This window comes from Dendropsophus ebraccatus, chromosome 4 (genome assembly GCF_027789765.1).
Source record: "Dendropsophus ebraccatus isolate aDenEbr1 chromosome 4, aDenEbr1.pat, whole genome shotgun sequence".
NCBI classification, from domain to species: Eukaryota; Metazoa; Chordata; class Amphibia; order Anura; family Hylidae; genus Dendropsophus; species Dendropsophus ebraccatus.
In genome coordinates this window covers 101,965,156-101,980,947 of record NC_091457.1, presented here as the reverse complement: position 1 = coordinate 101,980,947, position 15,792 = coordinate 101,965,156, and the positions used below count along the sequence as shown (strand labels likewise).

General features: G+C 44.9%; 1 protein-coding gene across 2 annotated transcripts; it reads right to left on the bottom strand.

Annotated features, from left to right (window-relative positions):
* Nucleotides 1–4,337: 4,337 nt before the first annotated feature.
* Nucleotides 4,338–10,195, bottom strand: TCTA (T cell leukemia translocation altered). 2 transcript variants are annotated; one of them, XM_069966498.1, is made up of 3 exons: nucleotides 9,871–10,182; nucleotides 8,646–8,700; nucleotides 4,338–6,134 (listed from the first exon to the last, which is right to left on the bottom strand). In XM_069966498.1, the coding sequence occupies exons 1-3, from the start codon at nucleotides 10,082–10,084 to the stop codon at nucleotides 6,092–6,094; spliced, it is 312 nt and encodes a 103-aa protein (XP_069822599.1). In that variant the 5' UTR covers nucleotides 10,085–10,182; the 3' UTR covers nucleotides 4,338–6,091. The 2 variants fall into 2 exon arrangements, with proteins under 2 accessions (XP_069822599.1, XP_069822600.1); XM_069966499.1 differs by lacking the exon at nucleotides 4,338–6,134 and adding an exon at nucleotides 7,619–8,353 and having other exon boundaries at nucleotides 9,871–10,195.
* Nucleotides 10,196–15,792: the final 5,597 nt, after the last annotated feature.

The window sequence follows — 15,792 nt, the reverse complement described above, 5'->3', positions numbered from 1 at the left end:
CCAATCAGATTCCACCTTTCATTTTCCAAAGAATCGGTGAGGAATAAAAAGTGGAATCTGATTTGTTGGTAGGGGCAACTGGGCCAGTTCTACTTTACACCAGTTTGATAAATCTCCTCCATAGTCTTTGTGGGATAGCAAAGCATACCTACTCTAGTCACACAAACTAGACTCTGCAACTCTATAGGCACCCCAACATACACAGAGTATATTTTTGCTTGTTTTCTAATGTAGATTTGTAACTTTTAGGACTTAATTGATGTAAACAGAGCTAGAGCCTGTGTCCTAACTTAGGGTTTGTTATTAGAAGCCTGGAAAGTATATATAAAAAGTTTTTTTAGACTGCAGTGATCTCAATACTTCTGTAGACTGCACCAGTCCTTTAACAGCTCTTGGTTGATGTTATGGGGGCTGGCTGTACAAACTGTGAAATCGCATGTGGATCCTTAAAGTGTAACTGTACAAGCAATCTTAAACTCTGTAATAGGTTTTATTAAGCAAAAGAGTTTCCTTCTATAGTAGTTTTCCTACCTTTTCCCCTCACTGCAAAAGCAGCAGGATTTCTGTGTCCATTATGCTCTAGGGAGAGGGGGGGCTGGGTGTGTGTAAGTGAGCACAGAGAGGAGAAAAATTGCTCTGCAAAACACTACATCCTGCCATCTTCTCTCACCAAGCTCCCAGATAAGCACTGACCTTTCTGACCAGCGTTTTAGGTGCTCAGTCTCCAAACTTTACAACTGCTTATCTCCTATTCCTGCTCACTCATCTCACTCTTCCCTCCATAGATTATAATTGACTCAGCAAATCCATCTTTACTTTGCTCCTCTGTAATGAAGACGGCTTTGCCTGATAATGCACAGATAGGTAAGTGAGGAGGGAGGCTGGAAAAACAGCTTTTTAAATACAGGGAACCTATACGTAAAACCTATCATGGAGTTTCTGAAAATCGCTTGTGCTATTGATATCTGAAAAAATAAAATGAAAGTTACATGTTAATGCATTTCCACATCCACTGACGTGTTAGTAAGTTTTGTAGCAAATTAAAAGTAGTTTCCTTTACTTCTTCTTTCTGTGTCTTCATGATGGTATAGTACATGCCCTGACTTTGTATCACCAGAGAGATGAGCTGTGACAGTGGGCACTGTAGTGCTAAACCAGCAAAAGGTCCTGTAGAATAGAACTTATGTAACTCCAGTGCTACACCCATAATTCTGCTGGTTGTTATTGGTAACAGTCAGAAAGTTTGTGAACAGACACCCCTTAACAGCTAAGCCAGGTGCCTGTAATGCAGGGGGCAGTGTGTCTGTTTTGAAGGACTGTACAGATGCTGGTCAAAAGGTAACCTCATAGAGACATCTTCAAAGCGCTTGGAGAATTTAGCTGTAAAGCTACAGAATTGTAAGTGATACGCTATATGATCAAAAAGTGTGGGGACATCTACAGTAGCTTTTAGGACTTCATATTGTAAGTCCATAGGCATTCATATAAAGTTGGTTCCCCCAATGCAGTTCTAACAGTTCAACGCTTCTGGAAACATTTTCTACGGGATTTTGGAGGTGTATTTTCTGTTCTAGTTCATTCCCATTGTGTTCGCTGTAGTTGAGAGCTCTCCATGAGGCAGTCCTGTTCTTCCACACCAGACTCCCCCTCCATGCCTTTATGGACCTTACTTTATGCACAGGGGCGCAGCTGTGCTGGAGCAGAAGAGAGCCGGACCCAAACTGTCCACACAAAGATGGAAACATACAACATATCTTGATATGCTGAAGCATTAAGACTTCTCTTCACTGGAACTTAAAGTCCCACCAAACTGAAAAACGGCAGGGAGTGTGGAAAAACAAGTAAACTCACCTGTCCTCGTGCCTCTGTTGCGCCGTTCTGGGGTCCCATTGAAAGTCGCCGGATGTCATCTTCAGCTGGAAACTGGGTACGTCATGCATCTGGTTCTCCTAGCGTGCAACGTCATGGCCTGGATGAGCAATTGCCTGTTTAGCCAGCCAGTGAATGATTGACTGAGCAGGCATTCATTCAGCTGGGGACATGACATTGCAGCTAAAAGAACTTCATGTCACCAGCGGCTGTCAACAGGACCCCGGAGCAGAGCCACAGGGCACGAGGATAGACGAGTTTGTTTTTTCCCACCCTCAGTCATTTTTCAGTTTAGTGGGACTTCTTTAAGGGGCCTAGGCCAACTTCATGATGATGAGAGGCAATGTACGACAAAGACCATGTTTACTAAAATCACCCATAGAAGCCCATTCTATAATAGGACAGATTAGCTACTTAGTCACCTCTCCACCTCTTTGTATTTCACAGAGCATGCTCACTATGTCCCATTCCATACAAGTCTTATCACAGGGAGAGCTCAACTCTGCACACTTAGGGTCCTATTCCACGGGCCGAGCAGGGCCCGATCAACGATGTAAACGAGCCTTACGATGTTTACTGGGCCTATTCCACGGCCCGATGATCGTTGAGCAAGGGCTGCAAAGACATAGTTACCGATGTCCTTGCAGCAGCATACATTACCTGCAGGTCTTCTCTGCGCTGTCTTCATCCCAGGGTCCTGCACGCTCCATCTTCCGAATGGCCGGTCAGCTGACAGGCCACACTCAGCCAATCACAGGCCGCGGCGGTCCCGGCCTGTGATTGGCTGAGCGCTCCGTCAGCTGACCGGCCATTCGGAAGATAGAGCACGCAGGACCCGGGGATGAAGACAGCGCAGAGAAGAAGACCTGACAGGTAATGTATGATGATGATGATGATGATGCTGCGCTTCTGAAATCGTCAGTCGCCCGCCGCGCACCCCTATTCAACCGTAGCGATGCGCGGTGGGGAAACGATGATTTTAGGTCTGGCCCTAAATGAACAATCAGCCGATGACACGATCATCGGCTGATCGTTCTCTCTATTTCACCGAACGATAATCGTCCGAATCGGGCCAAATGGAGCCGATTATCGTTACTGTGAAATAGGGCCCTTACTGCAAGTCAGTAAATGATATGGATGGCTTAGCTCCTTCTCCCTGCAACAGTTAAGGTGTCCCTGTCATGGTTCTTCTGAGGGCCCTATTCCACAGTAACGGTAATCGGCCCCATTTGGCCCGATTCTGCCGATTATCGTTCGGTGAAACAGCCTGTGATTGGCTGAGTGTGGCCTGTCAGCTGACCGGCCATTCAGAAGATATAGCGCGGGGGACCCGGGGAGGAGACGGAGCGGAGGACAAGCCCTGCAGCCAGGTAATGTATGATGCTGCAAGGGCATCGGTAACGATGTCCTTGCAGCCCTCGCTCAACGATCATCGGGCCGTGGAATAGGTAAACGAGCGGTGATCTAGCAGATCGCCGCTCATTTACATCGTTAATCGGGCCGTCCTCGGCCCGTGGAATAGGACCCTGATGGTCCTTTTACACGGGACGATTGATCGTTCGTTTTTGCACGATACCGGTCAAATTCGAACGATAATCGTACGTGTAAACGCAGCAAACGAGCAAACGACGAGAAAATAATCGTTTATTTTGATCTTTCAACATGTTCTCAAATCATCGTTGATCGTTCGCAAAAAATTCGCAGATCGTTCCGTGTAAAATTTTTTCAGCGATTTCACCTATGTGTGTGAGATAGGCTTAAACGATCACAAAACGATCGTCGCATAGCAAATTTTCCGTACGATGTATCGTTCCGTCTAAACGCTGATCGTTATAAAAAAAACATCGTTCATTCAAAATCGTTAATCGTGCGATCGGGCGAATTATCGCACCGTGTAAAAGTACCATAAGTTTTCATTTGCAGACACAGGTGTTGAAGGAAGTTTGGGTGGCCACAGAAACTGCCCAGGTGTCTGTGAATTCTGTGCACAAACATTAATAGGACTTGTGTACAGAACACAGCGATGCTTAGGACGTTTCCACGGTAATCCCAGAAGTTAGAAGACTGAACCGTAACAGGTATGCTTTAAGTAAGGCTAGGTTCATACTACAATTTAGCAATATGTTTTTTCAGCCGTTTTTGTAAAAAACAGAATGGGAAAATGGATGCAATTGTGTGCACCCATTTTGATCCGTTTTTCTATTGACTTTCATTAGAAAAAAAAACAGATCAAATGGCACACAAATAACGTACACAAATGTACTTCACCTTATTTTTGTGTACGTTAAAAAAAACCCAGATGTGTTTTGATCTGTTTTATTTATAATGTAACTAAATGGGAAAAACTGATGCATAAAAACGCATTTTTTTCCATCATTTTTTATTTTTTTTTTGCAAACAACGTAGTGTGAACCCAGCATAGGATAGACACCCATATATTCAGAAAATAAATACAATTAGAAACTAAATTCAGATAATTAGCAATAAAAGAAAATACATTTACATTCCAAGTTCGATTTAATAATTCAGAAATCACTGAAGTGATACATTCCCTTCAGTCTGGCCATAGACTTCACACCAGTGTTTGCAGATTTGATATTTGTTGCTATAGGCAAATGACACCACTCATTGTTTTACACATTAAAAAATTTGAGCCTATAAGCGTCGGCTGAATCCACCACTTTCAAAATTTTAAAGGAGAACTTTGCCAAAAGGGGGTAGGGGAACATAAATGATACTTACCTGTCCCCCTGCATCGCCGTGTCACCACTCCCAGACCCCCGCCAGCCGTCTGCAGCTTCTGCTCCTGTAACATCACAACTCTGCTGAGAAACACCCACGGGGTGTTACTATGATGAAAACGGGACCAGGGGTTGTCTGGTAGCTGGTGCCACTGCTGGGGCATGGGGATGGGTATAAAGCTTTATTATGTTCCCCCCACCCCTTGCCCCAATTTTGGCTGGAGTTCCCCTTCAAAGAGACAATCCAGAGAACTGTTCTGCTACTGTACCTGTCTAGTTAAAACCCTTGTCATTTCAAATGTTTTTATTGGTCTGTGTGTTCAGACTAGAAAGAGCAGAATGTTTCATAGAAAAATCAGGGAGAGAAGTGCCCAGCTGAGCAGTTCTCTCCACACCCTCTGTGCCTGTCCCATTGATTTATATTGGGATTGTGTCTGTCACAGTGCAGAGAGTTGGGAGAGCATGTGAAGTGTGCTATCCTCTTGTCTCATTCTAGTGACTAATCGTTTACAACAATCAAACCCTGATCAAAATGATGTCTCAAATTTTTTTTTAAAGTGACAATACCCATTGAATTCCTCACCATTTTCTTGATCCCGGCTTGCTGTCAGTGAAGAAAAACATTCAATATATACACACCCTACAGCTGAGGGTTTGTCACAATGTCTTAGTCTACCTAAAGGTTGCAGAACTTGATGTTATGCAGGGCTGTATGTAGATTAATTCACAGATGCTTGGACATTGGCTCTTTAATCTGTCAATCATGTCAGGCCTGATCTTCATTGGTGTTTTCATTGATGTTTTACAATTTATGTGGGTCAATCATAGAGGGCGGTGTAAGGTTACATTCACACGTATGTAATTTTGCAGACCTTAAGGTCCACAAGATTTACGATTACGTGAATGTTGCCTAAAAGTCATCACTCCCTATGCTGCTATCAGGCCTCACCCCACAACACATGGCTGTACTCAGAGGATCGAAATGTCAGCCAAAATGAACGTCCTTTCCATATTAACTATAGCCTTACGTAAGGATGCCTTGGACAACATGTCAGTATATGGAAAAATAAGGCTACTTTCCTCACATGGAAGGCAATACTGTGCAGTCATCGACTCACATTCTGAGGAAGCCGAGACTGAGAGACGCCACCCCTAAACTAAGGCAAAGGGGGCAATCCCCAAACTACATCCAAAGGTACAAAAAAACTTGAATTTTCCCCAGCACGAATATACAAGTCTCAGAAAGCACATAGCATGTTTCTATACACAAAGCCCTTAATGACAGGATTTGGACATTAGACCCCTTGCAGGCAGATGGAGGGGGGGGGGCAGCAGTCACAGGACATTGCCTTCTGTTCCTCTTGCAGTCTCTGCCTGGACACAAGTTCATAGCAGACAAGTCAGAGGGAGCATGTAAGGACCTTGTGCTGTGACTCCGGGGCGGACAGACTTGACATCATCTCCTCCTTCCTCTCACACGGTCACTCCTGGTGCGTTTTTAGGGATTCTGTGCTGGCGCTCTCCCTAAGAAATGAACAACATCATGATCTCTTGGTATCGGCACTGTGCAAAATAATGTCTGATCCTAGGGCCCCTTACAACATGAAGCGTTGCACAATCCACAGCTCTGTTCTAAAGCAAACACATTTATAAACAGGGCTCAGTGTTCCCTAATACAAAGCTGCATTTTATGTTCAGTAACAAAGTTATTTATAGGGACGTGAAAAAGTTCACACTTTACGGGTATAAACCCACACACTGTATATGTAGCGCATTTACTGCTGCGATACGCAGCAAACTCGCAGAAGATTAGATCTAAATAACTGAACACAGCATCAAATCTGTACCAACAAATCTGCTGCGTATTTGTTGCATATCTGCTGCGTATACGGTGTGTGGGTTTATACCCTACAGGTGTGTTCACCCTTACTTAGTGACAGTCACCCCTCGTTGGGATTACCACCACGGACAAGGAAGCCCTATTGTGGAGTCTTTCCCTGCGCTGTATGATGTATTCACTTTATGGCGGGAGCTGTGTCATTACAGTGCTGCAAATACTCACTTTCCACGCTCCCGACATGATGTATTAATATCATGCGCTGGGAAAGACTCTATTAGAGGGCTTTCCTGTCCGTACTGTCTGTGTTTCATGTGGGAATAAGTCCTTATTCTATGTGTGTTTCTCCGCACTATCTATATCGATATATCTGTATAAAACGTGTCTTCTTTCTGCTCTAAAATCACGGGCGGTTAAAGGGCCCGGGTCACACATCTGCAGCGGAATGAATATTCAGCTGCGGGTATTTGATCCCATAGAACTTCACTATACCAGGATCTGCAGGGGATTTCGCTGCAAAGTCACAGCGTGAAATCCGCTGTGGATCTGGTACGTGGGAAGCTACCCTAAAGGGGTTGTCCAGGAAGGGGAGAGGATGATCAAACTATTACTTACATCATTGCGTTCAGCTGTTCTCCTGATAAGCAGGAGAATAGGATTCTCGTCCTCCAGCTGCTGATTGACAGCTGACTGCCAATACACAACATGGATAGGTAACTGACAGTCAGCAGCTGGTGGGTGGAGTTTTCTGCTTCTCATGAATATCCAGGACTACTAAGCACACACACATAATAGAGAGGACTACTTATTGTCCATGTTATTCAGAAGGAAATCCCTGGAGCAGCTGCACAGAACAATGTAAGTGATACAGCATTGTGTTCAGCTTCTCTGTCACTAGTTTATGCTACCCTGAGATAGGACAACTAAAACCTGCTGGCAGAGTCTCTTTAAGGGTTTTGAGGTTATGACATTGCAGGCCCACCCAGACAGTAAGTGGCTGTAGCAGTGTCCAGCCCAAGCCACTAATCGGCTGAGGAGGCCTACAGTGCGGGTTATTGTCTTTAACCACTGCCTACAGCGTGGCGTGTTTAGGTTTCTGTAAAGTTGGTGATGTCATGTCACATAAACTGCCAACATCTGCTGCAGCAGTTTATGTGACGTGACATCACCAACTTAACAAAGACCTGAACACTCCATGCTGTAGTAAGTGCAGAGAAAATAGACAATAGGTGAGATTCCCTTAATAAATGTCTATTAGTAATTTTCATAATTTTTTGTTGTTTAATAACATATATTGAAATTAGTTTGCTATAATCTTCCCCTTTAACCACTATTAAAAGAAAAAAACAACAACTCAAGGCTCCTAGTACGTATCAACTGCTATATGTCTTGCAGGAATTCTTTTCCGAGTGACACAATGCTCTCTGCTGCCACCTCTGTCCCTGACCGGAATTGTCCAGAGCTGGAGATTTGTTTCTATGGGGATCTGCTACTTCTCTGGACAGTTCCTGACACAGGCAGAGGTGACAGCAGAGAGCACTGTGCAAGACTGGACATAATACACCATGTCCTGCAGGGCACACAGCAGCTTATAAGCACTTGAAGAACTTTTTTTTTTAATCAAAGTCATTTATAGAACCCTATAACATTTAGGTGTCAGTTGATAAAAAAAAAAAAAAAAGTTCTGTTGAAAGATGGCGGGGCTAAAATCCTTAAGGCCCTGTCACATGTAGCGATTATTATGTAAAGATTCGCTATAATGAACGATTGTTAGTGATAACTAGCGATTTTGTAGTGAATGATTCCGAGGTTATTACAGTCACAGATTGCTGTTATGAACGATCATTTCTGCGCTGTTATATGGTCGCTTATCGTTTCTCAGGACAACCCACACAGCATGTTATATCTGCAAAGATAGACAGAACAATCTGCTTACTACCTGCGATAATTTTTATGTTGAAAGACAATGATTAACACCTTTTCATTCATAGTTTGATCCTTGGGTGTTATTACACGGGCAGATAATCGCTTATTTTTGGTCATTATAGCGATATTCATTTAAGCAACAATCACTCCACATAATAGGGCTTTTAGTGGAATTTCAGCCCATGGGAGGGACGCCTGCCCCCACCCACTCATGGAATAAGAAGTCAGTGAATGGGAGAACAGATACAGATGATATATAATGGGCTACTCACCACATGGGGTAATGTGACGGGTACTCCGGGGTGCCCCCATTTTGTCCTCCCATTCCTGTTAATACAGTGAAAGTTAGTCAGCTACAGGTGTACAGTGAAGGTGTCAGGTAGAGGAGGGGACGGTGCATCCTGGACACACATATGCCTGGAGAAGGTGCCAGAAGAGGGCCACAGCTGTGGGCACATGGAATACAGCTACAACCCTAGTACAGCACTGTCTTCCAGAAGGGGGTGCAGGGCTTTCAGACATTTCCAAATAGTCCCTGTGGTTTCTTCTGCCTTTCTATTTTCAAGGATAATGGTTCCATCAATGATATAGATGAAAGATGGCCACCCACCAATGGCCAGAGAAGATTTATTTACAATTACCTGGGAGGACTGCTGCTTATTTGTATTTGGGGTGCAGTATATAAGTTAGGGTGCAGGATTTCGGAGGTACAGTATATAGTGGCAAGTAAGGGTGCAAGGTTTTGGGGTACTATGTAGCGCTATATCAGGGTGATGAGCTTTGGGGTGCTACCTAGCGCTATGTCAGGGTGCAGGGTTTTGGGATGCTATGTAGTGCTATGTCAGGGTGCTGAGCTTTGGGGTGCTATGTAGCGCTTTATCAGGGTGCAGGGTTTTGGGATGCTATGTAGCGCTATGTCAGGGGGCTGAGCTTTGGGGTGCTATGTAGCGCTTTATCAGGGTGCAGGGTTTTGGGATGCTATGTAGTGCTATGTCAGGGGGCTGAGCTTTGGGGTGCTATGTAGCGCTTTATCAGGGTGCAGGGTTTTGGGATGCTATGTAGCACTATGTCAGGGGGCTGAGCTTTGGGGTACCAAGTAGCACTATGTCAGGGTGCTGGGTTATGGGGTACTATAGCACTGTCAGGGTGCTGGGTTGTGGGGTACCATGTAGCGCTATGTCAGGGTGGTGGGTTGTGGGGTACTATAGTGCTATGTCAGGGTGCTGGGTTGTGGGGTACTATAGTGCTATGTCAGGGTGCTGGGTGGTGGGGTGCTATGTCAGGGTGCTGGGTGGTGGGGTACTATAGTGCTATGTCAGGGTGCTGGGTGGTGGGGTACTATAGTGCTATGTCAGGGTGCTGGGGTACTATAGTGCTATGTCAGGGTGCTGGGGTACAGTAGCATATGTGATGAAGTGTCAGTATGGGGTGCACAATTTGGAGGGGTCGGTATACACGGTGCTGAGCTGCACCCCTGTTGTGCCCCCTCCTACTCACCCTGGCGGTAGTAGAGCCCGTTGACGATGGGACCGTAGCTCCTCCAGGCCAGCTGGATAGCAGTGACGCTGAGCACCAGCCAGGCGAGCAGGAGCTTGAAGATGGCGGCTCTCAGGTCGTTGCTCTCCCAGTCGCGGCTGAAGTCAGTCCAGACCCCGAGCACAAAGCCCAGAAGCGGAGACAGCAGGTCAGAGCCCCAGGCCTCAGGCTCCATCCTCACCGGGCCCTGGATATAACCAGGGAGACAATACCGGGACACCTCGGCAGAGGGCAGTGTAACGCCTCTGCCGGCAAGCCCCGCCCCACTATCCGCCAATCACACCTAGGTGGGCGTTCCCTGCAGGCGCTCTGAATGGTCTGAGATAGACGGGGAAGGAGGCGGCTGTCAGTAACACCACGTGACCGCCCCCCCCCCAATGATGCGACGGTATAATACCGTGTGACCTCCCCGTGATACGCCGGTAAATGCTGAGTGCGATTCTTGACTGTTTCTACAGATATCTGTGATATAGACAGATACCAGATGGTCAGTGTTTCTATTTTATTTCCTCAAAAATGCGGGAACAATGTGTAAAAATTCTTGCAAGCAAACACATGATTTACATAAAGAAATACCAGGGTGGCCCCTTCTGCCAGTATTGTGACATGACCAGGGATTACCAGAGCCAGCGTCCCTCCACAGACGGCTGCCCGGGGTGCCCGCAGGGCCCGCCGCCATCAGTGTGCAGCAGCATTCTGGGGGCAATTAACTGTGTACACAACAATCACTGAGCTCAGGGAGACCATCAGAAAAAAAACAAACCAATGGAGGATTCCTTCAAGGTATGGTAAAGTTAATCCTCCCCTGAATCAGGGCTCCCTACACAATTTAAAGGGGTTGTCCAGTGAAAATCTTTTTTTCAAATCAACTAACTGTTGTCAAAAAAGTTATATAGATTTGTAATTTACTTCTATTAAAATTTCTCAAGTCTTTCCATACTTACCTCCTATATGTCCTGCAGGAAATGTTTTATTTTCAGTCTGACACAGTGCTCTCTGCTGACATCTCTGGCCGAGACAGGAACTCTGTCTCAATTTTCTATGAATCCCATAGAAAACCTCTCCTCCTCTGGACAGTTCCTGTCTCAGCCAGAGACGTCAGCAGTGTGTCAGACTGAAAATAAAACAACTGGATAACCCCTGGATAGCTGAATAACCCCTTTAATGATAGTTATATCATTTTTGGGGGGTTGACTACAGGACCTCTATAAAGAGGTTTCCGGGAAAAAAAGACCAATGAGCTATCCACATGATATTTCATCAGTCACTGATCAGTTCGGCATCTGTTCTACAGTCAACTGAGATACCTGCTATTGTGTGGATAATTTGTCAGTCTATTTTGTATGGAAAACCCCTTTAAAGGAGTAGTGTGGCAATCTACTTTTTCTGCTTAATTAACACACATTACAAAGTTATATAACTTTGTAATGTGTGCCCCCCCCCACCCCCCAGAAGTTAAAGTATACATACTATATAACTGTCGACCCCATCCTCATATCGGGCTGTGTAAATGGACCCTTAGTCCGGATAGCCACTTTAAAGCATTTAAAGTGACTCTGTGCCCCCCCCCCCCCCCCCCAAACCACTTGTACTGTCAGATAGCTGCTTTTAATCCAAGATCTGTCCTGGGGTCCGTTCGGCAGGTGATGCAGTTATTGTCCTTAAAAAAAAAAACGTTTAAACTGGCAGCCCTGTGCCCAACGGCCGTGGCCTAAATTGTGTATGCATTAGGCTGGCACCACCCCTCCGTCCCTCCTCCCCACCCTCTTCATCATTAGGAATGCTCCAGGCAGATTGTCTCCTATTCATCAGCTGTGCGAATACTGAACATGGGCTGGATCGTTAAGGCACCTGTGCAATGTTCAGACAGGAGAAAATGTTCTAGGGGCATTCCTTATCATGAGGGAGGAGGGATGGAGGGGTGATGCAAAGTTAGGGCACAGATACTCGAAGCAACGGCCGTTTGACACAGGGCTACAAGTTTAAAATTTGTTTTTAGGACAATAACTGCATCACCTGCCGAACAGTGAAAATCCCAGAATCCTGGTGTATAAACTTTGTGGCATCAATAAGACTGGCAGCTTGCAACGGCTGCCAAGGGTCATTCAGTACTGAGTAAAGGGTCTGGACAACTATTGTCATTCTGGGGTATAGTGTGCAGAATGACGGAGGAAATTGATTATTTCTTTAATTTTTGCACAAGGCCAAAATGTAAAATGTGAAAAAATGAATGGGTCTGAATACAGTCTAAATGCATTGTATATCCTAATAGCCACAAAAAAAGAAATAACCAGATGGGCAACTACTTTTTGTCTCACATCAGTTTTCTGTGGTGGAGACAATCCTGTCAGACTGGGATTTGTAGTTCCACAACAGCTGGAGATTACTGCTCTATAGTATTTCTTTAAGTATATTGTGCTGAGTAGTGTGAATTGTCTGTCCAGTTTATGTCACTTCTGTACAGTGAATAAGAAAGTTGTGCATCATAGCTAAACAGTGAAATGCTGCATTCAATGAGCGGAAGTGCTCAACCTGTGGTTTTACGACTACCATGTGAAAATCTGCATAATATCACAATGTATTTACTATTTTAGGGCACAGTTATCAATAAATTTGTGCTGTTATGTATGTTAGCTAGCTAATCATATACATGATCTGCTGTTTTAGCAGGTTTCTTCACACCAGTTTTCTCATAGAATAATTTATGAAAACATTTTCGCTAAAGATAATAGTAAATAAAATATATAATAATCAGAAATAATTAAGTTTGTCGCGTTTCACAACTTTGTACAACATAGTTTTGCATTTTGGAGGAGCCCTTAATAGGGAAGTTCTTCAAGGCAAATAAAAACCCTTTGTCCTCTTACCTTCCTGGGATCTGCCAGTGTTATTTGAGGGCATGTCTCTGCCTCTTGGTGCGTTTACACAGAGAGATTTATCTGACAGATTTTTGAAGCCAAAGCCAGAAACAGACTATAAACAGGGTGCAGGTCATAAAAAAAAGACTGAGATTCCCTGTCTTTTCAAGTCCATTCCTGACTTTGGCTTCCAAAATTGGTCAGATAAATCTGCCTGTGTAAACGCACCATCTGTTTGAACCATTGTCTTCAGCTGACATTAGGCTCATGCCAAGCTTCATACTTTCGATGGTAAGAGAGCAGTACTCTATTACTTAGAGAATTCTAAGGACTTGAGAATCTTGGACTGTCTGTTTCTTCAATATGTGGGTCCTAGCAAGGAAAAAGCTGCTTCTAAAGGTACGTTATCTCGTTGGATCAAGAGTACCATTGTCCAGTGCTACTCTTCCTCTGGTCTCTCCTCCAAAAGTAATCAGAGTGCATTCAACCAGGTCAACCTCCACTTCATGGGCGAAATTGGCTCAAGTTTCTCTAGACCAAACATGCAGAGCATCTTCCTGGTCTTTTTCGGTCACCCTTATCAAGCACAGACTGGATGTTCTACCTAAAGCCCCTATTTCATGGGTTGTTTAGAGGAGCAAACGAGCGCTCTCAGCGACTGCAACGATCAGCCGACATGAATGATATCGGCTGATCGTTGCACTCTATTCCACGGCACGATTATCGTCCGTAGCGGCCGATATCGGCCGATAATTGTTCCGTGGAATAGGGCCTTAACAGAGAGCCGTCATTTGGCAGACGTGTGCTGGAACTGGCGACTTCCTGAATAAATACCCCTCCTTTTGTTTTCATTGCTGTGTATATCCCTCTGCTGTCCCGTCGCAGGGACGATTGGAAAATTCGGATTTTCTTACCAAAATCTCTTCTTTCCATGTGTCCCAAGACGGCACAAGTTACCCGCCTTCATTAAAATGTATTACTGCATACTTCACATCTGTGTGGGGTCTCTGGGGGTTTATATAGCACATGGGGCTGGTACCCTATGTTAATTGTTCTTAATTGACAATAATTGTTACTATCTTGTTGATTCTGTTATTAGGAGAAGAGCAAGTAGTTTAACTCCCTCTGTTGTGCCACCTTGGGATTTTGGTAAGAAAATCTGAACTATTTGTCATCTGTCGTAGAAAATAATATGAAACTCACTTCATTGTAGTATCTTCTTAAGGCTTTATTCCAACAATGATCAAATTCACATAAAGCAGGTAACAGAGTGGACGCTCTAAGCGCAGCAACAACTGTTTGTGCCGGAGCACTTCTTCCATATGCGTGGTTACTAGCCTACTACAACTTTCTTCTCAGTCTTAGCCCGCTCGGCCTAGATAAGAGTCCAACAATGGCTGATTGGGTAGGGAGTGGGGAGAGCTCTCAGAAAAATTAAAAAAAGAGCCTCTTTTTTGGGAAGCTTGGATGAGCTTGGTTCACTTTCTACCGTTTTCTTAATTGTTTTAATGAGGGAATTAATGAAACAGATAGTGGTAATCTGGCAGACACTATCAGGGCTACCTTTATCAGATGAAGATCCTGATTTTGAATCGTCATCAGAGGATGCTGATTGGTATGGGGAGGAGAGAATTGAAGCAGGAGCCAGAGATGGTGCTGCAAAACCAGATTGCTGACAGCTTTTTAATTCTGTGAAAGCATCAGAGAGTTGATCCTTAACCCGTCCTATAAACTCCCTGGCTTCTGAATGGAAGCTCCCTTGTGGGACTGTGGCTAAGCAGCCTTGGCAGACATCAGGAGAACAGTCATCTAGAAGAGGTTGCTGGCAGTTGAGACAAAGCCTGTGTCTCTCCTTGCGCCTCCTTTTCCCTGCTGGTGTGCTGTCCTGCTGGTTCTCCATCCCAGGAAAGCAAGCAGGTACCAGCAAATAGCTAAAGAGCAAAAAATACAGAAGGGGTACACAGAAAACCTCTGGAGACCCTTACTTACCATACCTAGTAATCACAAACGAGTGCTCCTGGCAGAGTGTGGGCAAGGCTACACAACTAACAAGCAACATTTATGGAATTTCCCAGGCAATAACCAGGGGCTGAGTTTGCCATACCACCAATCAGCGGCGATCCCGTCCTGATGATGTCACATGTCAGCGGCATCAGGGCCAGAAGTAAGGCCGCCACAGGATCCAGGGGGAGAACCATTTCTCTGCAGACACTGCGTCCGAAGCCAGGAGGCGGGGCAAACATACACCGGCATGTCCGGGGGCTCCTGCCTACACTGTTGCTTGTGATCTGGAAACTGACAGCACAGATATATGCATATCCGTGCTGTCGCTATCGGCCACACATAACCTTGTTTACACGGGAAGATGTGCGGCCGAAGATGATCAATTTTATTTTTAGAAAATCACTGCGTCACAGGAACCACAAAGAAGTAGTGACCAGCAAGGTCAACTGCAGGGAATCAAGGTAGGTGAGTATTTCTTAAATGTAATTTACTAAAATTCTCAAAAAACCTCTTTAAAAAAGGTAGTAAAGTACAGTGTTTACAGCTGCGTGTTTTGTCTCTTGTTATGAGTTTAGAGCCCAAAAACAAGCCAAAAACATGCAGAATGTGTTTAGCTGTTTTGGCTTTACGTCTGCATCAAAAGCATTTAGCTAAAAACTTGTGACTGTGGAATAAAAATAATTTAAAAAACCTTTTTCAATTCCCCTACCTCTCTACACCTGGAATCACTAGCAGAGCAAGCTGGCAAAGTAATCACGTCTCGCTGTGCAAAGGCTGCGGCACCCAGCAATCATGTCAGGCAGCATCACCTGGGTACTGTATATTAAACTATACAGTACATGGGGGGAGGGTACCCTGCTGTATACAGTGTTGTGTGGCTGCCCTTGGGCAGAGCATTGGATCAGGATCTGCAGGGATCAGTGTACGCCCGATCAATAATGTAAACGAGCGCCGATCTGCTAGATCGGCGCTTGTTTACTGGGCCTATTCCACAGCCCAATAATCGTTTAGCAAGGGCTGC